At 38.7% G+C, this 20,000-nt stretch overlaps 1 protein-coding gene across 1 annotated transcript in view; it reads left to right on the top strand.

Moving 5' to 3' along the window:
• Positions 1–3,049: 3,049 nt before the first annotated feature.
• LOC119582575 (small subunit processome component 20 homolog) overlaps positions 3,050–20,000 on the top strand; it is an 18,799-nt gene continuing 1,848 nt past the window's right edge. Inside the window, exons 1-3 of the mRNA XM_037930976.1 lie at positions 3,050–3,140; positions 10,982–11,200; positions 13,116–20,000. The exon at positions 13,116–20,000 is cut by the window's right edge and continues 1,848 nt beyond it. Of these exons, the coding sequence (XP_037786904.1) occupies positions 10,997–11,200; positions 13,116–20,000 (7,089 nt within the window). The 5' untranslated portion in view covers positions 3,050–3,140; positions 10,982–10,996. The remainder of the gene's footprint in view (positions 3,141–10,981; positions 11,201–13,115) is intronic.

The raw sequence follows: 20,000 nt of genomic DNA, 5'->3' as shown, positions 1-20,000 counted from the left end.
TGTCTGTCTCTCAACTTTCTCTGGCACACATTATTGAGGTAGCCTCTCATATAATTCCATTTGTTTTTTCGTTCACAATACAGTTCATCTTTTGCATAATATAACAGGTGCTGCATCCACGAAACCGGAAGGTCGTCTTGTGTTCTTTCTTAACATAATTCATTAACCAGTACCAACTAGCGTTTCCTTTGTCAGTAATAATATCAAAGGTAATTTACCTTTTATTTTAGATAGAAGAAGTAATTAAACGGATGTTCACAATTAAAACATCATCAGGTACACAGAAGCTCTCAAAGCAATGATCAATGGCAGTTATAGCTAATGCTTATGTTAATAAGTGAACAATCCTGTGAATATATCTAATTATGGAGAACAAAGCCGTGTGACAAATGAAGAACTCAACTTATGCATTTTGTTTGCAACCTATTGCTGAACATCTTACTTGCTATAATTACGTATGTTTTATACTAAACAACTGTAGTGTGTGCGCAGTATACCCAACGTGTAAGTTATGGTGGATAATCTTGTCTGCGGTAAAATCCTATTTTGCTTCATAACAGTTGTTACCATTATCATCATAATTATCATTGATACCCTTGTTATTATTATCATCATTATCAGAATGAATGATGATGATAATAATGATAATGATAGAATGATAGTAATAATAATGATAATGATAATTATGATTGTAATGATAATTATAATAACTGCAATAGAAATTATTCTACTTATCATTATTATTAAAATTATTATCATCATTATTTTTTCTTATTCATATTATTATCATTGTTATTATTATTGTCATTGTTAATATTATTATCACTATTATTATTATTATAATTATTGTTATTATTATTATTATTGTTATTATTATTATTATTATCAATATTATTATCATCATCATCATTATTATTATTACCATTATCGTTGTTATTATTAATATCATTATTCATTGTTACCATGATTATTGTTGTGTTGTGTAGTTAGTAGTAGTAGTAGTAGTAGTAGTGCTATTATCACTAGCAGTAGTATTGTTATTATCATGTACATATAGATATGTATATATGCATACATGTATGTATGTGTTTATGTGTATTCATATTTGCGGGCTGCTATGAATTATTATCACTTATAGTATTCTAAAAAAAATCCTAAAGCCGCACTACATGTTTGGTAGTACATATCTATGAGAATGCACGTTGAAGCAAAGAAAGTAACAGATGGGTTATAGATAACATAAAGACGCCAAGGACCAGACCAATGACAAGATGGCGAAATAACGAAATAAGGCCAAGACTGGAACCAAAAATCGCAAGACAGACAAGAGTGCGAAAACGAATAGGAAGATGGCCTAATGTCACAGCAGTGGATTAATTCAGGCGCCGCTGTCTGTGCATGCTGATTATTACTGCCTCTTGAATCATTAGTGCTGATGTATATTATGCTAAATATAGAATTATAACTATTTTTATAATATACGATACTATATGATATACATGAATTTCATGTAATTCTATAAGTCTGAATGGCTAGATGAAACGTTTGCACCCTTTTTCAATACGACATTACTGTAACAAATGAGCAATTGATTTTCTCATCCACAATTCAATGCTATAGATATTTCTTGTCATCCACTATGACTCAGGCCACATTTCTCCCCGGGCCTCATTTAGTAAGTTAAGCGATGAAGAAGGGGATACGTGATTTTACTTAGTCTGAGATATTTTTCATGTAAAAACGTCACCGTGACCTTTTAGTACCGATGGCCAAGTAAGCTATTCTGCGATCGAGGTACAGGAAAGCCGTCACACCTCCCTGACATTCCTGCCCAGAAACTTTCATCACAGAGGGCACCCACTGCCATGCCACTCCCGTACCAAATGCGACAGTTCCAGCCAAATGCGATGTAAATCATATCGACATCGTTTTCCCCGTGCTGTAGCCAGTCACTACTAGACAGCCAATCACACAGCCTTAGACCCTGTAACAACGTAGTTATTTGTACAGACGTGTAGAAATATGGGCATTCTTTTCTTTTGGGACAGGTTGAAGCTATCCTAAATCCGTTTTATCAGATAATTTGCTGTATTTGCCTTCCTTTTGGAATGGAAGTAAATTCAGAAAATGTCGTAGTTTAAAGACTTGAGTAGACTAACTAGATTTTAGCATATATCCAATATATGCAGTATATATTTCTCTGTGTGTGTGTGGTGTGTGTGTGTGTGTGTGTGTGTGTGTGTGTGTGTGTGTGTGTGTGTGTGTGTGTGTGTGTGTGTGTGTGTGTGTGTGTGTGTGTGTGTGTGTGTGTGTGTGTGTGTGAATATATATATATATATATATATATATATATATATATATATATATATATATATATATAATATAATTATGTTTGTGTGTATTGTGTGTTGTATGTATGTTGTGTGTGATGTGTGTGTTGTTGTTGTGTGTTGTGTTTGTGTGTGGTGTGTGTGTGTGTTTGTGGTGTGTGTGTGTGTGTGTGTGTGTGTGTGGTGTGGTGTGTGTGTGGTTGTGTGTTGTGTGTGTGTGTGTGTGTGTGTGTGTGTTGAATATATATATATATATATATATTATATATTATAAAATATCAATATATATGTGTGTGTGTGTGTGTGTGTGTGTGTGTGTGTGTGTGTGTGTGTGTGTGTGTGTATTTACACACACATATATATGTGTGTATGTGTGTGTGTGTGTGCATGGGTGTGTGTATTTAGGATTATGTATACAGGTATGTAAATGTATATATACAATTAACTTTTTCTGGCCTTTTGTTTTGCGCGTATATGCGTTATGATACGAAAAAGCTCTAACTTTTGATGTTGCCTGTACGCACCCCAGTCATTTAAATCATACCGCCAATTTGACAAATTTCAAATAGAATATATATAATAAGATTTAAATATAGTCAACTCACAGAAAATTTGCGAACATATTTCCACAGTGTGCCACGATAATAAAATATCAGCAAATATACAGAGGATGTGAATGTAAATATTTATACACCCGCTCCCTTGTACAACACCAGTCCCCTACATGCAGCAACACGTGTGTCATGTGGTCGGTCCTCAACGCGCTTCTCTTCGGCTAATTCATACCTCTGTTTTGTGTTGGCAATGAAGGTAAGACACGTTGTTCCGTCCCGTAATGAAGTGTTCGTTTTCCTTTTGATTAGACCTTGGAAGTGTTGCTAAGAATGGCTTTTGCGAATATCGTAATATGAGGTTGTATGACTGGACGACTGAATCTGAGAAATAACTAGTGCCTGTAGTACACATATATGTTGGAATTTTGCCGCAGAACTCCCTCACATTCTGGGTCCCCCGACAGCAGAAAAGGCATGTAAGGTAACAGGGAAACTGTGGGATAGACAACAACAATATAGTAACGTAATGAAGATAGTGCCTCACTATCCTGCTTGGATGAAGGAGGCTGTGCCCCCTGCAACCCCACCATTGGGGCTTCACTCCCCCAACCCCCACCTAGGAAAACTAAGAATTCTCCAAGTGTTCACAGCAGGATGGAGTGTCGGACACACCCAGCATCGAGCACCCCCACTTGTTGGTCATACGTGGTACTCTGTTGTGAATACATGGGTCATTCTTTGTCTTTCATTGTCTGGGTTGAGGGGTGGCATCCCCATAGGAGGGGGTCACAGGGGGCACAGCTCCCTGCATTAGTCAATATAGTAACTGTTTCTGTATGTATTATTTGCATTTTTTCCCGCAATTTCCCTGGTAACTTTCATTTCCTTCCCATGCTATCGGAGCCAAAATTGTTGGATAATTTTTATATATTTGGATTGTAGGGAGTGAGAAGGATCTATCAATACTCTTTCATGATTTTGAGCAAGGGAAATTAAATGAGGGAATTGTACTTAGCTGGGATGTGACAATAGACACTAGCAAACAGTGTGTTAGAGCCAATAATGTCTGTAATAAATAATTACTTAACAATAGAAGCTGGACCCAAGGGAAGTAAATTGAAATTCAATCAATTCTGTCATGGCTGGGCTATGTGTAAGGCATTAGAAAAATTGTTTTGCCACACATATGCGAAATATATAAGGGGCTTTGCCCCCAATATGCTGTCACCGTGCGTCACCAAAGCATGTATATTCTGCTAGACTTATAAAGTGAAGATCTTGCAGACTTGGCGGTGGGTAGACAGCCCTCTTTGAAAATGGGTTTGTGAGGCAAATCCCCTTAAATGTTATAAGTGTGCATTGTAATAACTAAATTTCTGCAAGTTTTACTTCATTCCTTCACTTTGGTCTAGATTCAGCTTCCCACACCCATGTAGTACAAGGTAAAATTTGTCTGTAATAGACAGAATGACCCATTTATGGTATTACTTTCACAAATTGCTGAGGAAGTTGTCCAACACTTTATAGTTTGATATACATTTACAGGAAAATGTAATGGCACTATAATAAACAAAAAATACTCATGAATACATGAAATAGTCCACATAGGCAAAAAGTGATGTCAGAAATAAAGAAAATAGGTAGTGACAAATCCCTGTCATATGCCGAGCCTCTGATAGGGAAATATGGCAGTCAGGTGGGGGGTTGGGTTAGGAAAGTTTTTGGTTCATACGGTGATGTTTGTGGGATTGCCACGGATGGCTGGAGTAATAGGGACATAATCTCAGAGGGGTGCAGTTACTTCATGAACATTACCTGTACATTCATTTGTAGTATTTGCAATGGAAAATAATGAGAATGGTTCATATTACAGTGTTGGTAACTGAAAAAGAAATAATTGCTGTGTGAAACTAAAAAATTACCTTTACTTTTACCCAGCAATTATCTGGTACTTCTCATACCCTCCCCAGGTATTGAGGCCGATATTGTCAATGTGCTTTGTTTACAATGGGAATGAGTGTTAGATTCATCCAAACACAATGAGAGCTTTCAGAAAAACATAGTACCCAGAAGTCTGCATTAGGTGGCATTTCCAAATTTACCTTTTTTAATTTTACATAGCCATCCAACAGTATAATTATCATTCCTTGTTTCAATTATTCACATTGTAATATACGTGAATCTTTTGTTATTTTCCATCACAAATTATAAAAATGAAAGTGTTGGTAACAGTTTTCTAAGTGACCACACCCCTCTGAGACAAAGTCCCTATTACTCCAGTCACTCCTTGGGATTCCACAAACATTGCTGTATTAACCAAAATCCTTCCTGATCCAGGGTCTTTTTCCTCAGATCCCAATCTATCTCTGTATTTCCCTGTAGAGGGCTTCTATATGTCACAAAATATTTTCTTAATTTTTGATGTTATTATTTGCCTTGCTGATCATTTCATGTATCAGTGAGTATTGTATTTTTCCCACTGTTTATGTTTCATCAGATTTTCCTGTAAATGCTCAATGAAGTAATATGTGTTGCATAATACTTTATTAAGTCACATCTTGAAAACAATGAATAATTCTTTCATTAACATTTGCAGAAGAAAATAAGAGATTCATGCATTTTGCAATCAGAGTAATGGACACGGAATGGTAATTGCTCGTTTGGATAGCTGTGTGAAACAAAAAAATTACCATTCATTGTTAGATTTGGTTTCTGTAAGATGTCAGTAACCCAATTAATTTTATAGTGAAATTTTGAATGCTATTTGGCAAAATACTCTATAATAGTAAAGAAAAATACCATTACATTAAAGTAGATAGCCTCAACCACATTATTAACAATACTAGACCTGATAGGTGGGAAACTCCGTACATTCTCAGGAAAGGAATAACTGAGAACTCAACCTGAACCCTGGATTACTCTGATTTACTCTGTTCTCTGCAAAAAATATAGGCCATAGATTACCCTAAGAAGTTAACTTTTGCACTTTTACTGTGTAAATGATTTGTACTTACTGCAAAATTAGCTGAATTCATCATCATCATCTCCTTAGCCCAGGCGGCCGTGGGTGCACCCATGAGTAAACAGCTTGTCTCCATCTCTCCCGGTCCATCGTCATTCTGTTCAGTGTTATACTTCCTTCTCCACTCCAGTCTTTGAGATCATCCATCCATTTCCTCTGTGGGCGTCCCCTGCCTCGACTTCCCTGCATTTCACCTTCCATTACTGCTCTTGCTGTCCCTCCTCCACGTACATGGTGCCCAAAGTACCTAAACTTCCTCCTTTTCATCACATCTACAATACTTTCTGGCTCATATCCACAAACCTCACATATCCTATCCTTGACCCATTCATTCGTTCTCTTGTCTTTCCAGGTGATCCTTAACAATCTTCTGTATGTCTTCATTTCAAATGCCCACAACCTCTTCTCGTCTTGCTTGCTAACTGTCCAACTTTCACAGGCGTACAAAAGAGTACTCATTATGATTGATCTCATTAACAGTATCTTGTTTTTCATGCTTACATTTCTAGCCCTCCAGATGTTGTCCAGCGATGCCAATGAGCTAATAGTTCTTCCAATTCTTATTCGAAATTTCTTTTTCTGACCTCCCATTATCCGTGAGTGTTGAGCCTAAGTAGGTGAAACTCTTGACCTGTTCAAGCTTGATTCCATCCACCATCACATCTGCTACTTGGCCATAGGTGTTCTCTGGTTTTCCAACAACCATCACTACTTTTCTCTGTGCTAATCTCCATTCCGTATTTCTTTGCAGTTTTCTCTAGTCTTTTGGTGATCTCCTGAATGCCACTTGCACTCTCTTCTACTAAGTCAATGTCATCTGCAAAACGTAGGTCAACTATCTTTCTCCCCACGCAGCTAACACCCCCAGAATATTCATCCAGCGCATCTGTCATAATTCTTTCTAAAAAGAGGTTAAATAAGGTCGGAGATAACAAACACCCTTGTCTTACACCAATGTTGGTTGCAAACCATTCGCTATATGAGTCATCTACCAAAACTTTTGACTTTGCACATTCATACAGCTTTTGTACTAATGTTGTTATTCCTTCACCAATGTTGAATTTCCTCATGGTGTGCCAAAGTGCCTCATGCCAGACTCTATCAAATGCTTTACGAAAGTCGATAAAGTTATGGAAGATCAATTTTCCTGTATCTCTCACTTTTTCATTTAAAATTTTAATGGTTGTTATTTGCTCCACAGTGCTTCGACCTCTTCTAAACCCTGCTTGACTCTCACTAAGCACTTCTTCAACTCTAGGTGATATTCTTTTTTTAATTATTTTAAGTAGTACCTTCGAAGTATGACTTATCAAGCTTATGGTTCGGTAATCTGAACATTTCCTGCTGTTTGCTTTCTTTGGAATTGTGATAAGCACACTTTCAGTCCTTTGACTCGGTCATTCTTTGGTTTTCAGTATCTCACTGCACAATTTGTGTATAACCTTTGCTGTAGTATCCCCACCAGCTTGTATCAATTCAGCACAAATATTGTCTGCACCGGGTGATTTGTTTCTTTTCAGCTCTTTGATTGCCCACTCCACTTCAGACAGTAGGATATACTCTGCTGAATTAGTAATTTGTATTTCTTAACATTGTTTCATTTTTAAATATATATATGTATGTATGCATGTATGTATGTATGCATGTATGTATGTGTATATATATATATATATATATATATATATATATATATATATATATATATATATATATATATATATATTGTTATTTTAAACCTGTTATTATGGATGTTGTCCCTTTAGAATGCCACACATCCTCCTTTCTGGCTGGTATCTGCAAAGGTGAATGGCTGCTGTCCCTCATGAGCCACACACTGTGGGTGACCAGATCTGAGCACGAGCCCCAGTTTTACATCCCTTTTGTAGCCTTGGGTGTATATTGTAGACTAAGGTCTTGAGAAAGGAACAAGATGTGCTCAGAAAACTAAAATACAATCTCAACACTTGTTACAGTTCTGCTACTTGCCGTCTTCGATTCCCAAATTCATTGACAGTTCCATTATTAGGATCGAAGCATTCTGAATTAGGCATCCACTGTCATGGTGTGATTGTGTGGAATAATCTTCCATCTCATGTGTGAGATCCTCGTTTCTTCCATCTTTCAAGAGGCTTCTGAAATTGCATCCATTATCACAGTATTAAATGTCCTCTCTGTGAACAAATCAATGAACCACAGTGATTATTCAGTATCTTTTCTATGCTATTAACTATTGACTTATTGAATGCCGTGTAACTGTGTACGTAACCTTGTTTATGTAACTACTAGTGAGCTGCCCTTGGAGTGTAACCACACTCGGGGCTCAGCCACTACTTTCTTATAAACCACATTTTGTATTTTATTTTGAGCTGTAATAACTGTTTTTGATTTTGAATTTGAATGGTTGGAAGTTTTAATATAGAGTCCATACTCTAATAATGCATTGTGAATTACACTCACATGGCAAGACATTGTGAGGCCAAGTCAGGGTTTTTATTTGAAAAAAAAAAACTTTTTTCCTCTTTTTTTCTTCTCTTTTTTCTTTTCCTGTGTATAGCATTACTGGGCCGTATGCCAAGCCTCAAAGCACCTGTATATTGCAGTGAGGGCAGAAGCTCCTGCTTGACCCTCTGTCGACTCTGCCCTGAACACCAACTCATTTGTCAGGGATTTCAGTTACATTGTGCTGTTGCTGCTGTAGGGCCCACCTCACTGCAACTGGTGGTTGTGTGGCAGTGCAGTTCCTGATGGAGTCGGCCCCTTCTCTGAAGTCGCCTAGTAGCTCAGAAGTCAGACCTCTGAAGGCCTTCTGTGACTCATCTCCACCCAGGGCACAATAGACAGTCCAGGCATTGACAATGGCCATGTCAAAAAGGAAGAAGACTGTCTTGTACCAGACCTTGAACTGGCAAGTCATTGGGTAGTAGCTCATCATGTTATCCCCAGTATCAATACCTGTCATGCCAACATTTTAATTCACTACCGCTAAATGGCTTATCTCCATCCATTGCAGTGGTATGGACTGTTGATAGCATGGTGAGTGCTGGGGTCCTTCCACTGCAAGGTCAGGAACCATATCTTTCTTTCTCCTCACATTTAGGTCCCTGGGCATGAACTTCCTGTTCACCCAGGTTCCCCCTATCACATTCGTCCTTTATGCCTGCAACAAATAAAAGAGACTTGGTGATGTGTACCAGTTGTCCACAAACAATTGGTATCCCATCCCAAAGAAGCCGCTGTCTTCCATCAAATGGAGCACTGCTTTTGTGGACAAGGGCATGTAGCCACAGTCCTGCCCAGTGTACACAGTGAAACAAGATGTGTACCCTGCTGTTTGACTGGTATTGGCACAGAGCTTATGGGCCTTCAACCTGAACCACTGGTTGTAGGTCTTAAAAGCTAGTTGCCCATGGAACTTTCACTACAACTTGTTGATGGTGATGTCCTGCCCCAGCATGAACATAGATTGGAACAATTTGTCATGATGTTGGCAATGAGTTCTTGAAGCAGGATGCTATGGTTCGGCCTGTAGTCACAATAACTGGGAAGATCCACCATCCTCATTATCATGCAGACCCCAAGGTATGTCAGGAGCCCCTGCCTGGACATGTGTTTCTTCATGTGAGGTAAGGCTGCAGGAGGGTGGGGTGCTACATACTTGTGGGAGTGGAAAAGAAATACAAATAATAAATGCATTCTGATTGCTCAGTGCAATAAATATTTCCTCAATTTAAACACTGATGGAAAGAACACAAATGTGATAGTATCAAAACTTACCAGTCAGTCTTCTCAATGATTAGATCAAGGAGATCATCGGCGATAAAACAGCTGAGGATCTCCAAGGGTGTTCGACACATCCATGGTGTCCTTGACTCTGGGACTGCTAAAGAAGCTGACAAATCTCCTAGTCCCTGGAGTGTTCCTCTGCAATAGCTTAGTGGGCTCTTCACTCAAGCATGGTGTCGACCTAGGAGACGTAATCCAGTTCATCCTCCGAACTGGGTACATCAAAGCGCTTGTCAACAGCATCCTCCGCCCTACTGGGCAATCATTGTTTTGGAAATATCCATGTAGACATAACAGATGTTACTCAGGTCCATGCATTACATCTCACATGAGACAGCAGATGGCCAAGAACAATAGTGTCTCACATGTGAGACCCCCAGAAATGGTCCATGCTCTGGGTATTTCACTAGTGGGTTGACTGTCTTTTAGTGGGTTAATAGTATTTTTTCTGTTGAACTGAAATGTGTTTTCTGATCTTTCCTGTCAGTTATAATTTCTCTGTGATAGCTTACTTAAAATTTACAACAACTATATACATTCACAAATCAGGCTGATATTACAAGAAAACTTTCTGTAGAGGTATATGATTTTCAACTATATTTGGTTTCTGGAATGTCCCTCTTTAGTGTCTTAACAGTAATTAGCCAACCTAGAAGGCTCCACTTTCCTTGGTGCTGTGTTGCCATGTGCAAAATGTCCTGGTAAAACCTCTTGCCATGATCATCACTGACTGCCCCAAGATTTGCAGGGGAAAAGTCCAAGGATCATATTGCATCCCAGAACCTAGTGTGATGTTAGTAGTTCTTTCACAGTGTCAGAATAGTTCTGATCTGTAATTCCTAAAACTCTGCAAACTTTCTGAAATGACAGCATTACAGGTTTTTTTCAGCATCATTTGTTTTGGAAGGTTAGGTACAGGTAGGTCATGACTATGAAGTATTGGTTTCACAACAGGTCTCTAGAAGATATATTTGAAAATAAATGTTTTTTGCAGGTTGCAATACTCTTGCATAAGGGTACCTCCAGATGTATGCTCTTAAAGGAGCTATTGGCAGCTGTTTTAGAATTTTGAAGTCTAATACATGTAATGGTTAATATAATATATTATTCTTTTTTCTTTTCTTTTTTTATTAGCCTAATTCTATGATGGCATGTTAAGTTTAGGGAAAAAACATTGAAAGTTAATTTCAACACCTTCCTTTGGGTTAGCTTTTTTCTCATTCTCTTTCCTGTATAAAGCATAATATTACAGAAAAAGAAATAAAAGCAACGCTTCTCAATTTATCTTGCAGTAAGGACCCATAAAGATGAAGGAGAAGCCCAATCGCCAGGCTCACAAAGCCACCAACACCTTCACCTTCAAGAAGTTTAGTGAGAAGGTGCGAGGGCTCCGTGTCAGTGCTAGGAAATTCCTCTTGCAGCGAGCACAGGGTGCAGACACAGAGCAGACTTCAGTGTTCCACCAGACCTTCTTGAAGTGCAAGGAACTGAATCTCACAGAAGCTTTCCAGGTACATGCAAGTCCCTCTGCATTACTGCAATTTTTGCATAGGATCTTTAGAGTGTTAATAACTTATGTAATTTAGTGTATGTTAATACATAACACTCTCCACCATTCCCTCTGCCCTTTGTGCCTTCTCTGTCCCACTCTCACTCTCACTGCTCTCTCTCCTGTTCATAGAACTATTTTGTGAATTGTGTATGGATGGTAATTTTACCCCATTGATTCTGAGAGTGCATGAATACATACAGTTTTGACTGTAAATTTATATTCTGCTCCAAAAGCATTTATTCACCAATGAGTCAGTTACAGGCCTACCTAAACTGTCCTGTGTATCTCACTCATTGAAATCTTAGATAGAATATTGTCTTATTTTTATTATTTGTATTACTGTTTCTAGCATTGTTATAATCGTGAAAATTCAAGGAATGAGGTTAGGTAAGCCTACTAACCTTGGTGAATAAGCACTTAGAAGGCATCCATACTTCTTTTAAAAAGGGATAAAGTAAATCTGTAGTGAATAGTGCATGTAACCATCATGAAATGCTTAAGGGGAACATCACTGTCAAATCTGGGTACCCTTAATATGGGACTTTTTGGTATTATTGTAGAGATTTTTTGTTTCATTGAGCAAATAAGTAACTTATAAAAAATATATTTGTAATTTTTTGTCTGGCATACCATATTGTCGAGCTAACTGCTCATAATGAAGGACAAAAGTCAATTTAAAAATTCAGTTGTATCCTTTGAGTTTGAATGTTCAAGAAAAGAAAAATTATTTCAAGATTATTCAAAATATATACAAAGAATAAAAATTTCCTCAGCACCAAAAACAATATACGTTCAACTCTACAAAATGCAACATAAATGAAGAAAATTGTACATTTATGAAATTAAAAAACAAAACAAAACATATATGGCTGAATATTTACGTCAAGTTATCAGACGTAATAACACTCTGCAGACTGGAATCCCTGTCGCCACATAAGGATAAGTCTGATATGCGAAGCTTAGCCTCGCTTGGGCTATGCCCATGAGGGGAGCCCGGCCTTTGTCGACTAATGCCGACTCGCTAGCATGTGTCAGCTGGTGCTGACTCGGCTGAATCTAGTCCTTACCCGCTGTGGTGCCCAGCCACAGCAGTAACCTCCAGGCGACAGTTGCAACTTCTCACGCCTGGGCGAACCGCCGACCCCTTGGATGAGAGGCCGACATGTTATGACTGTACTAGACTGGAGGCTGTCGCCACAGATTGTTGAGAGCTTATATATGCTAAAGAGTTGCCAGATGTTGATTCAAGTAAATTCTATGAGCACATGATTTAGACATAATTTTACCATAAGAATTGATGAAAATTTTTCATTAGGTGTGACTGAGTGATGTGCTTTACCCCCATATGCAAAGGGGTGTAACAAAAAAAGGCCACTGCGTCTTTATTTTTTCTTATTTCCCTACCAAACTCAATCTAGGGTAGTCTTGCCAAATAATTTTTTTTCTAATATATTTTAAGGGAAAAAAAAATGGTGATAGTCTCCTTAAGATTGTTAAAGTTCTATGAGTATCTCTGAAGGATTGGAATTTTCTTTTCTTTTGTATTGAATTTGCATAGTGTATAAAATACGTACTGAATAGTTATGAAGTTATTTTTGAAATTAAAAATAACCTAGATAACTTTGTTAGAAATGAGAGAGAGAGAAGGGGGGGTGAGTGAGTTGGAAGGGAGTGAGAAGAGAGAAACAGAGAGAAGGAGGAAGGAATATTTCTAGATGGAGTTGTTGATTTGTTATTAGTAGTGATATCATTGTCTTTATTTATTTAATTATAGATTATGTTGATCTTGCATGCAGTAATATTTGAATATTTGAATGATTTTGCACATTATTCCTATAATTGAAAAAATATCTTATCTTTTTTTGAACTTACAGGCCTTCCAAGAGGATCTGAAATACAGCATCGTGACAACTGCCCAGCTCGTTCACCATGAAAATCGCATTGCTACATGTTTGGCCAAACACCTTGCGGTTCTCAGCTCCCCAGCATTACAGCCTCTGTTGGATCTGCTGGTTGCCTTTGCGAATGACATCCCACAGGAATTCTACCAAAACCATTTCTATAAGTTCCTTTCAGTTTTGATACGGCACTTGTCCACCAAGGAACCAGAACAGATTGAGTCAGTTTTCTTGTGTATTGTTTCCTTATTTGTAGTTCTTCAGAAGTACCTGCGTAATAATCTATATGAGTTGTATCATGTACATAACTATGCAAAGCTGCTCTCCAAATCCCATCCATGGTATATTAATGAGTTGGCTGCACAGAGTCTCGCATTTTTGGTGAGAAAGGCTCCCAACATGGAAAATTTCCTAGGCATGGCTCTGAGGAAGCTGAAGAAAGATGAAACCCAAGTGGAGGGATTAGGCAGGCTGTTTGCGGCATTGATGAAATCAGATGTAATTCAGCGCTTGCATAGTTCCACTCCAGTAGTACTAAATCACTTGTTGAATCTGCTTGCTGGGGAAGATGTACCACCAGACCTCGCATTGCAGGCTGTGTGTAGTGGTATACTGACATTAAACTTTTACATTATAACACCTCATCCTGACAAAATTACCAGGTGGGAAGTATCTTGGGAGGAAGACTCAAAACTAGTGTGGCCCACAGTCTGGGATCAGGTGAAATCTATTCTTCCACACACTCAAACATCGGACAACTGCCATCATCTACATGCTGTTATTCAAGTAATTCAAAAACTGGTCTCCTTCAAGAAAGGTGCCTTGGTTACTAATCTGAATGATGCTCTGAATCAGTGTGTGGCCATAATCCAAATGCCCTTACCTGACAGTATTGGTACGACTGTATGTGACATACTGTCAGTTTTGCTTGCTTCTCGCCACCAGCCGTTAACACATGCCATGCTCCATCAAACAGTAACCTCAATATTCATGTCCCAGTTTTCTCATTCAGTTAAATTTTCTTTCGTAAAACAAATGGTGGACTTTGAGAGATTCGATACAGAAATTCTCCCAGTATTACTACATTATCTAAGTACAGTTATAAGCACAACAAAGGACCCAGATGTCCACAAAGATGTAGTATCTGTTATTGCAGATATAATATTGACTAAACAGATACCTTGTAATTCAGGCCTAGATTTAAGTTCTTGGGAAAAATACCCTGTAGATTTCACACAAATATTGGCAAAAATGGACACATCTATTGAGAGTAATATTCCATCCTACATTGAAGAAAAACTCTCAGAAGGAATTCAAGATGACTTGAGCAACTTGGAGGAGTTACTGCTGATACTTGTGTGTCTGCCTCACATATCACCATTAAATCATGAGAAGTTGAAGCCACACTTTCAAGAGATTCTGAAAACATCAATTATGAATTTGAATGATGTAGGAACCAAAATTACTCCTATTGTAGATGTGACTCCCAAGAAAAAAAAGACAAAAGTTGTAGATATTTTGGTTGATGTGAATGTCAAATATGATATTTCCTTAACTAGTAGAAGATTGCTGTTTCTTGTAGGAATGATAGTTGAAGGGATGGCACATGTTCTCAGTGGCAAAGAGTTTCTTGCATGCTTAGACAAATGTTCGTTATTTGATGTGCTGATGCAAAAGCCACATTATAGGGAAAATGTACATTTCTTAAAAGCAATTGATCTACAATTATCCATAGCATCTAGAGAGGAAGCAACTGACGTTATGAATGAAGCTTTCCTTAAAAGAATATATCCTTCCCTTGCACCAGTCCTTGCCTCTGCAAACCCTCAAGTGCGCCTCTTAGGGACACACATCCTTTCCCTGTTTCCAGTAACGCTTCCTCCTCCACCAGAGAATGTGGAAAATGTGGAGAACATATTTCAAATTATGCTGAAGGTTGAGATGACACCTGTGACACCATTTTCTTTCAGGGACAGGGTTCGTTTCTTGGAAACAATTAATGGGGACCTTGTCAAGCTACATAAGCCTGTGTGTGACACTTATGATCATGCTCCCTTGCTCTTCTTTCTTGGTCAGTTATTTGTAAACTACAAGGATTTGTGGAATTCTTGTCTCAAAGGAGTATCAAGTTATGCACATACTCTTCCTTTGGATTCATTCTGGCAGCTTTGGTTCGCAAAGCTGAAAATTGCAACTCATAACTGTCAGCAAATGTTGCTCAGTAAGGTAGTGGACCCTGATGATGATCTTGAAATTGAGAATGAAATTATCCAGACAGTTGTGCAGCATTTGTCAAGTCACCAGAGCTACTCAAAAGTTGTTATTAAAGCTGATCACATGAACTACCGAGACTTGATGTGGAGGAGCATGGAGAAATTCCCTGATGTGTGTGAGGCTCGTAGCAGGGATCTGGTGCCACTTTTCTTTGATTTTTTGCACAACGAACTCTTTCCTTTTGATTTTAATGTGGCTCCCACCCAAGACATTAGCAAGACAAAAAGAGAAGAAACTACACTAGTGGAAGGAGAGATAAGCATGAATGAAAGTGAGATGGATGCCTTAACCAGTACTGAAGACAAAATACCTGATTCCTCATTAGAGAAGGATCTAGAATCAGAGGTGCGCTCACGGAAGGTACCACTGAAATCTCTAGGTGAGCAGTTGGCAGTGTTTTCTAAGTTCCATAACCCCAGAAAGTTGTCTCAGACAAAGAAGTTACAAGACATGTACAAGGAGTTTCTTACACATCCAGCACCTTCAGTTCAGAGAAGGGCCCTCGACTGCATAATGACTTACAAATATCCATATCTTGTACCCTATACAGAGTTTTTGTACAATCTTATAGATGACAAATCCTTCAAGAATGCCATCACACTCTTCAGTTTAGACGGCTCAGAACAGTCTGTTTCAGAGGAACATCGGGAAGATATGATGCCTTATCTCATGAGGATTCTCTTTGGTAAGATGCATTCAAAGGCTGGAACAGGCACATCTGGCAAGGGAAAAATTTTGATTCGAAAGGGTGTGATACTAAGGTACTTGGCTGGTGCAAAGGAAAGTGAATTAAGGACGTTCCTTGATTTAGCTTTTGATGTTCTGTTGAGTCATATAGAGGGAGATGCTTTGACCATGGTAGAAAGAACCAAGCAGACTCTGGATATTACACAGGTGGTGCCTCTGGGAAGGTTGCGAGGTGCTCTTACCACACTGGACAATATTATCAGCAAAATGGGCAATCTGCTCATGGAAATATTACCCACTCTTTTAAAGGTGATACTCTTCATAGCAAACCTAGCAACAACACTTCTTGAGAAACGTACTGAAATTGGAGATCGATCTGTATCCCTCTTGAAACACCTGCGTCAGGATTCGCATCGGCGGCTTATAGCTTTCTTTAAGAAATATGAAAACTACTCCTGGTCAGAGAATGAAATAAATGCTGTGTTTGAGGCAGTTGTATGGCCCAATTTGAAGCGTCTGCCTGACGAAGGTATAAGTTCACCTTCAACCTTACTTATTCTCTTTAAATGCTGGGCAGAGAATCCGAGATATTTTCCATTACTTATTAAATGTCATAGAGAAGATCATACCTTAACTCCCTTACCATATGTTATGAAACTCCTAAACCACGAAAAATGCAAACCCTCTGTGGTAAATGTTATTTTGGATATGGTTGGAAATCTCATTAATCTTCAGGATTTTGAGGATGTTGAAGAAGAGGCAAATATGGAGGGGAAGAAGCCATCGCCAATTCCTTGTTCGCCAGTCGTTCCAGTCAAGAGGTTGCAATCGCGAGATGGGACATATGAGCAAAACTTTGGTACAGCATTGCTTGTGCCACACATGCAGGGCCTCTTGAAAAGCATGAAGACCATGGTAACCAAGTTGAGCAAGAACCAGTTGGTAAAAGAGCGTGACCTGACTATTCTCACAAATCTCTCAGAGTGGGTCACAAACAAAGAAAACAGCAGTGATCTTCTGAGTTTGATTGCACCTCTTATTGTCAAGAAAAATGTGGAAAAGATTGAAAAGGTTCCAGAGTTGCTCACAATGTGCAGCCACCTTTTGCAGGTAGTAGACAATTCAGCAGAGTATCTAGGACCATTCATTTCTCAGTTCGGAACCATGGGCAGTCGAGATGCTAGAGAAGCACTTTGTAATGTGGTTTCAGTAATAGCCTCCTCTAATCCAAAGTATAAAGAACTTGCAGAAATGGCAGAGGATCTTAATTCCTGGAACCCCAAAATGGTTGAAGAGGTTGACTATGAGAGGAGACTGAGTGCCCATGACCATTTCAAGAAGTATTGTGCTTCCACAGAGGTAATTGATGTTGAGTACTGTCAGCTCTTCCTTTTTAACAGCATGTACTTAATACGCCAGGTTGAGGATTCTTCACTGCGAGATATGTCAAGTTTTACATTATGTCATATGATAGACATGTTGGTAAGACTGCAGCCTAAATATAAAAATGAATTTGAACGGATAGTGACAAATAATTTCCTGACAGAGATCAGAAAGGGATTACACAGTAAAAAAGAAAAAGTCAGGATAGAGATTATATCATTACTGAGACAGGTAATCTTGAAGTGCCATGGGCAAGTAGAGAGACTTCAAGATCTTTATAAGCTAGTCAATGAAGCTGAAACAGATCTAGACTTCTATTGCAACATGGGCCACATCCAAAGGCACAGAAGGGCACGTGCAATGGCAAGGCTCTCAGAGAAGCTTGACAGTGGAGAGATTTCATTGGCATCTTCAACAGTCAATGGCTACCTTTTGCCATTGGTTACATCATACCTTTTCCAAGAGGCATTTATAAAGGATGATTATTTGATAACAAGTTCAATAAGTTGCTTAGGGAGTTTAGCCAAGAAAATGCCATGGTACTCGTATCAAAAATTATTGAGATATTATGTGAATATGTTATCCAAGCAGGAACTGAAATTCCTAAAGCAAGGTGTAAGAGTTTTAGAATCAGTTCTTGATGGATTCCATGAAGAAGTAGAAATTCCAGCCGTTGAGGACATAATAGGGAATAAGAACACGAAGAAACCAGAAGATCCCACTGCCACTCCTGTAGGTACAGAGGATGTTCAGGCAGAAATGAGAGAGGAAGGGGTTGTAGACAAAGAAGAGGAAAATTTGATGGAGGTAAAAGAGGAAGAGGAGGGTCTTAGAAAGGAAGAGACGGAGGAAGAGGTTGCAGACGATGAAGAGGAAGAGGAACTGGAAAAGGAAATTGAAGATCAAGCCAGCATCAGCAAGGGACAACGAGTTTATGAAGCTTTAGTTGGTGTATTCATACCACAGCTCCAAAAGACATTGACAGCACGAACTAAAGCTGACATGGAACACAAGGTTAATAAAAGTAAGTATCCAGAAGATGAGGACATTAAACGTATTCCTCTGGCCTTTGCCTTAGTGAAACTCCTTAAAAAACTTCCTCAGAAAATGCTCGATGATAATGTCAACAGTGTGTTAATGAAGGTGATTCACTTTTTGAAGTCTAGAGCAGAGAGCATAAGAGATGAAGCTCGCAGCATGCTCGTCAAGATCATGGTGGAAATTGGAGGGAGTTACTTGCTGTGGGTAGTAAGAGATTTGCGAAGCATTTTGACTCGGGGTTATCAGGCACATGTATTAGTTTATACACTGCATGCCATTCTTTCCCAACTCCGACCATTGCTGACTTCTACAGATATCAATGTCTGTCTGACAGACATGATAGAAATCTGTAAGGAAGATATTCTTGGGCTACAAGCAGAGGAGAAGGAGGTCAGTGAGATTACCAGGAAGGTGAAGGAATCACGTGGTGACAGGAGCTATGCAATCTTGGCATTCACTGCAGAATTCATATCTGCTGAGTGCCTTCAGGAAATCATTTTACCATTAAAAGAGGTGCTCACTTTGACACAAGATAAGAAAGTGGTGAACAAAATGGTGCGTTGCTTGTCTGAAATATGCAGTGGATTAGAGCGCAATGAAAACATCCCCATCACTCAGAAGTCAGTGTTCATTTATGGCATGCTGAATGAGAGGATACTCACCCTAACAACAGAAAAAGTAGAAAAGAAACCATCCGAGAAGAAAGGCCAAGAGCGAATAGATTCCTTCATCTTGGAACCGGAACCCAAGAAGGCTCGACTTAATCCCAAGACATCATTTAAAGCAACTGCTCATGTCTTAATTGAGTTTGCAGTGCAGTTTCTTGTTGGTCTGCTGAAAAAGGGCAAATTTGTACCAGAAGATAAAGAACATGTTATGTTGCTGGATCCATTCCTTAAGGTGTTAACAAAGTGTATTGATTCAGAATACCCTGAGATATGTGTGTATGCTCTTAGATGCATCAATATGATGATCAAATTTCCACTTCCATCTCTGCAGACAGATCTGAAAAACATCTGCGAGCAGATGTTTTTAATACTGCACAAGTTCTCCTCTCCAGAACTTGCCAAAGGAAAGATTTATGACCTTGTCCAGTTATCATTCAAATCTCTTGCTCATATTGTAAAGTCTGTTGACTCCTACTTGCTGAATGAGGAGGAGCTGAGGATTATGTTACAGTACTTAAATGGTAATATACAAGACCGCAATCAGCAGCAAACTGCTTTCGTTGTTTTGCAGTCCATAATTGCACGCAAAATTAATGCACCTGAGTTGCATAAGTTAATGAGAACGGTGCAGAGAATGAGTGTTACATGTGGTGGGATAAATGCATTAACACAGGCACGCACAACATTTTACACCTATTTGCTCACTTATCCAATGAAGCCTAAAGTAATAGAGGAATACATTACTTTTTATATTGGAAATATATCTTATTCTGAACTAGATGGTAGACTGTCTGCAAGTATCATGATT

This window comes from Penaeus monodon, chromosome 1 (genome assembly GCF_015228065.2).
Source record: "Penaeus monodon isolate SGIC_2016 chromosome 1, NSTDA_Pmon_1, whole genome shotgun sequence".
Classification (NCBI taxonomy): Eukaryota; Metazoa; Arthropoda; class Malacostraca; order Decapoda; family Penaeidae; genus Penaeus; species Penaeus monodon.
Note: the sequence above shows the minus strand (reverse complement) of the source record. Positions and strands in the feature narration are given on the sequence as shown.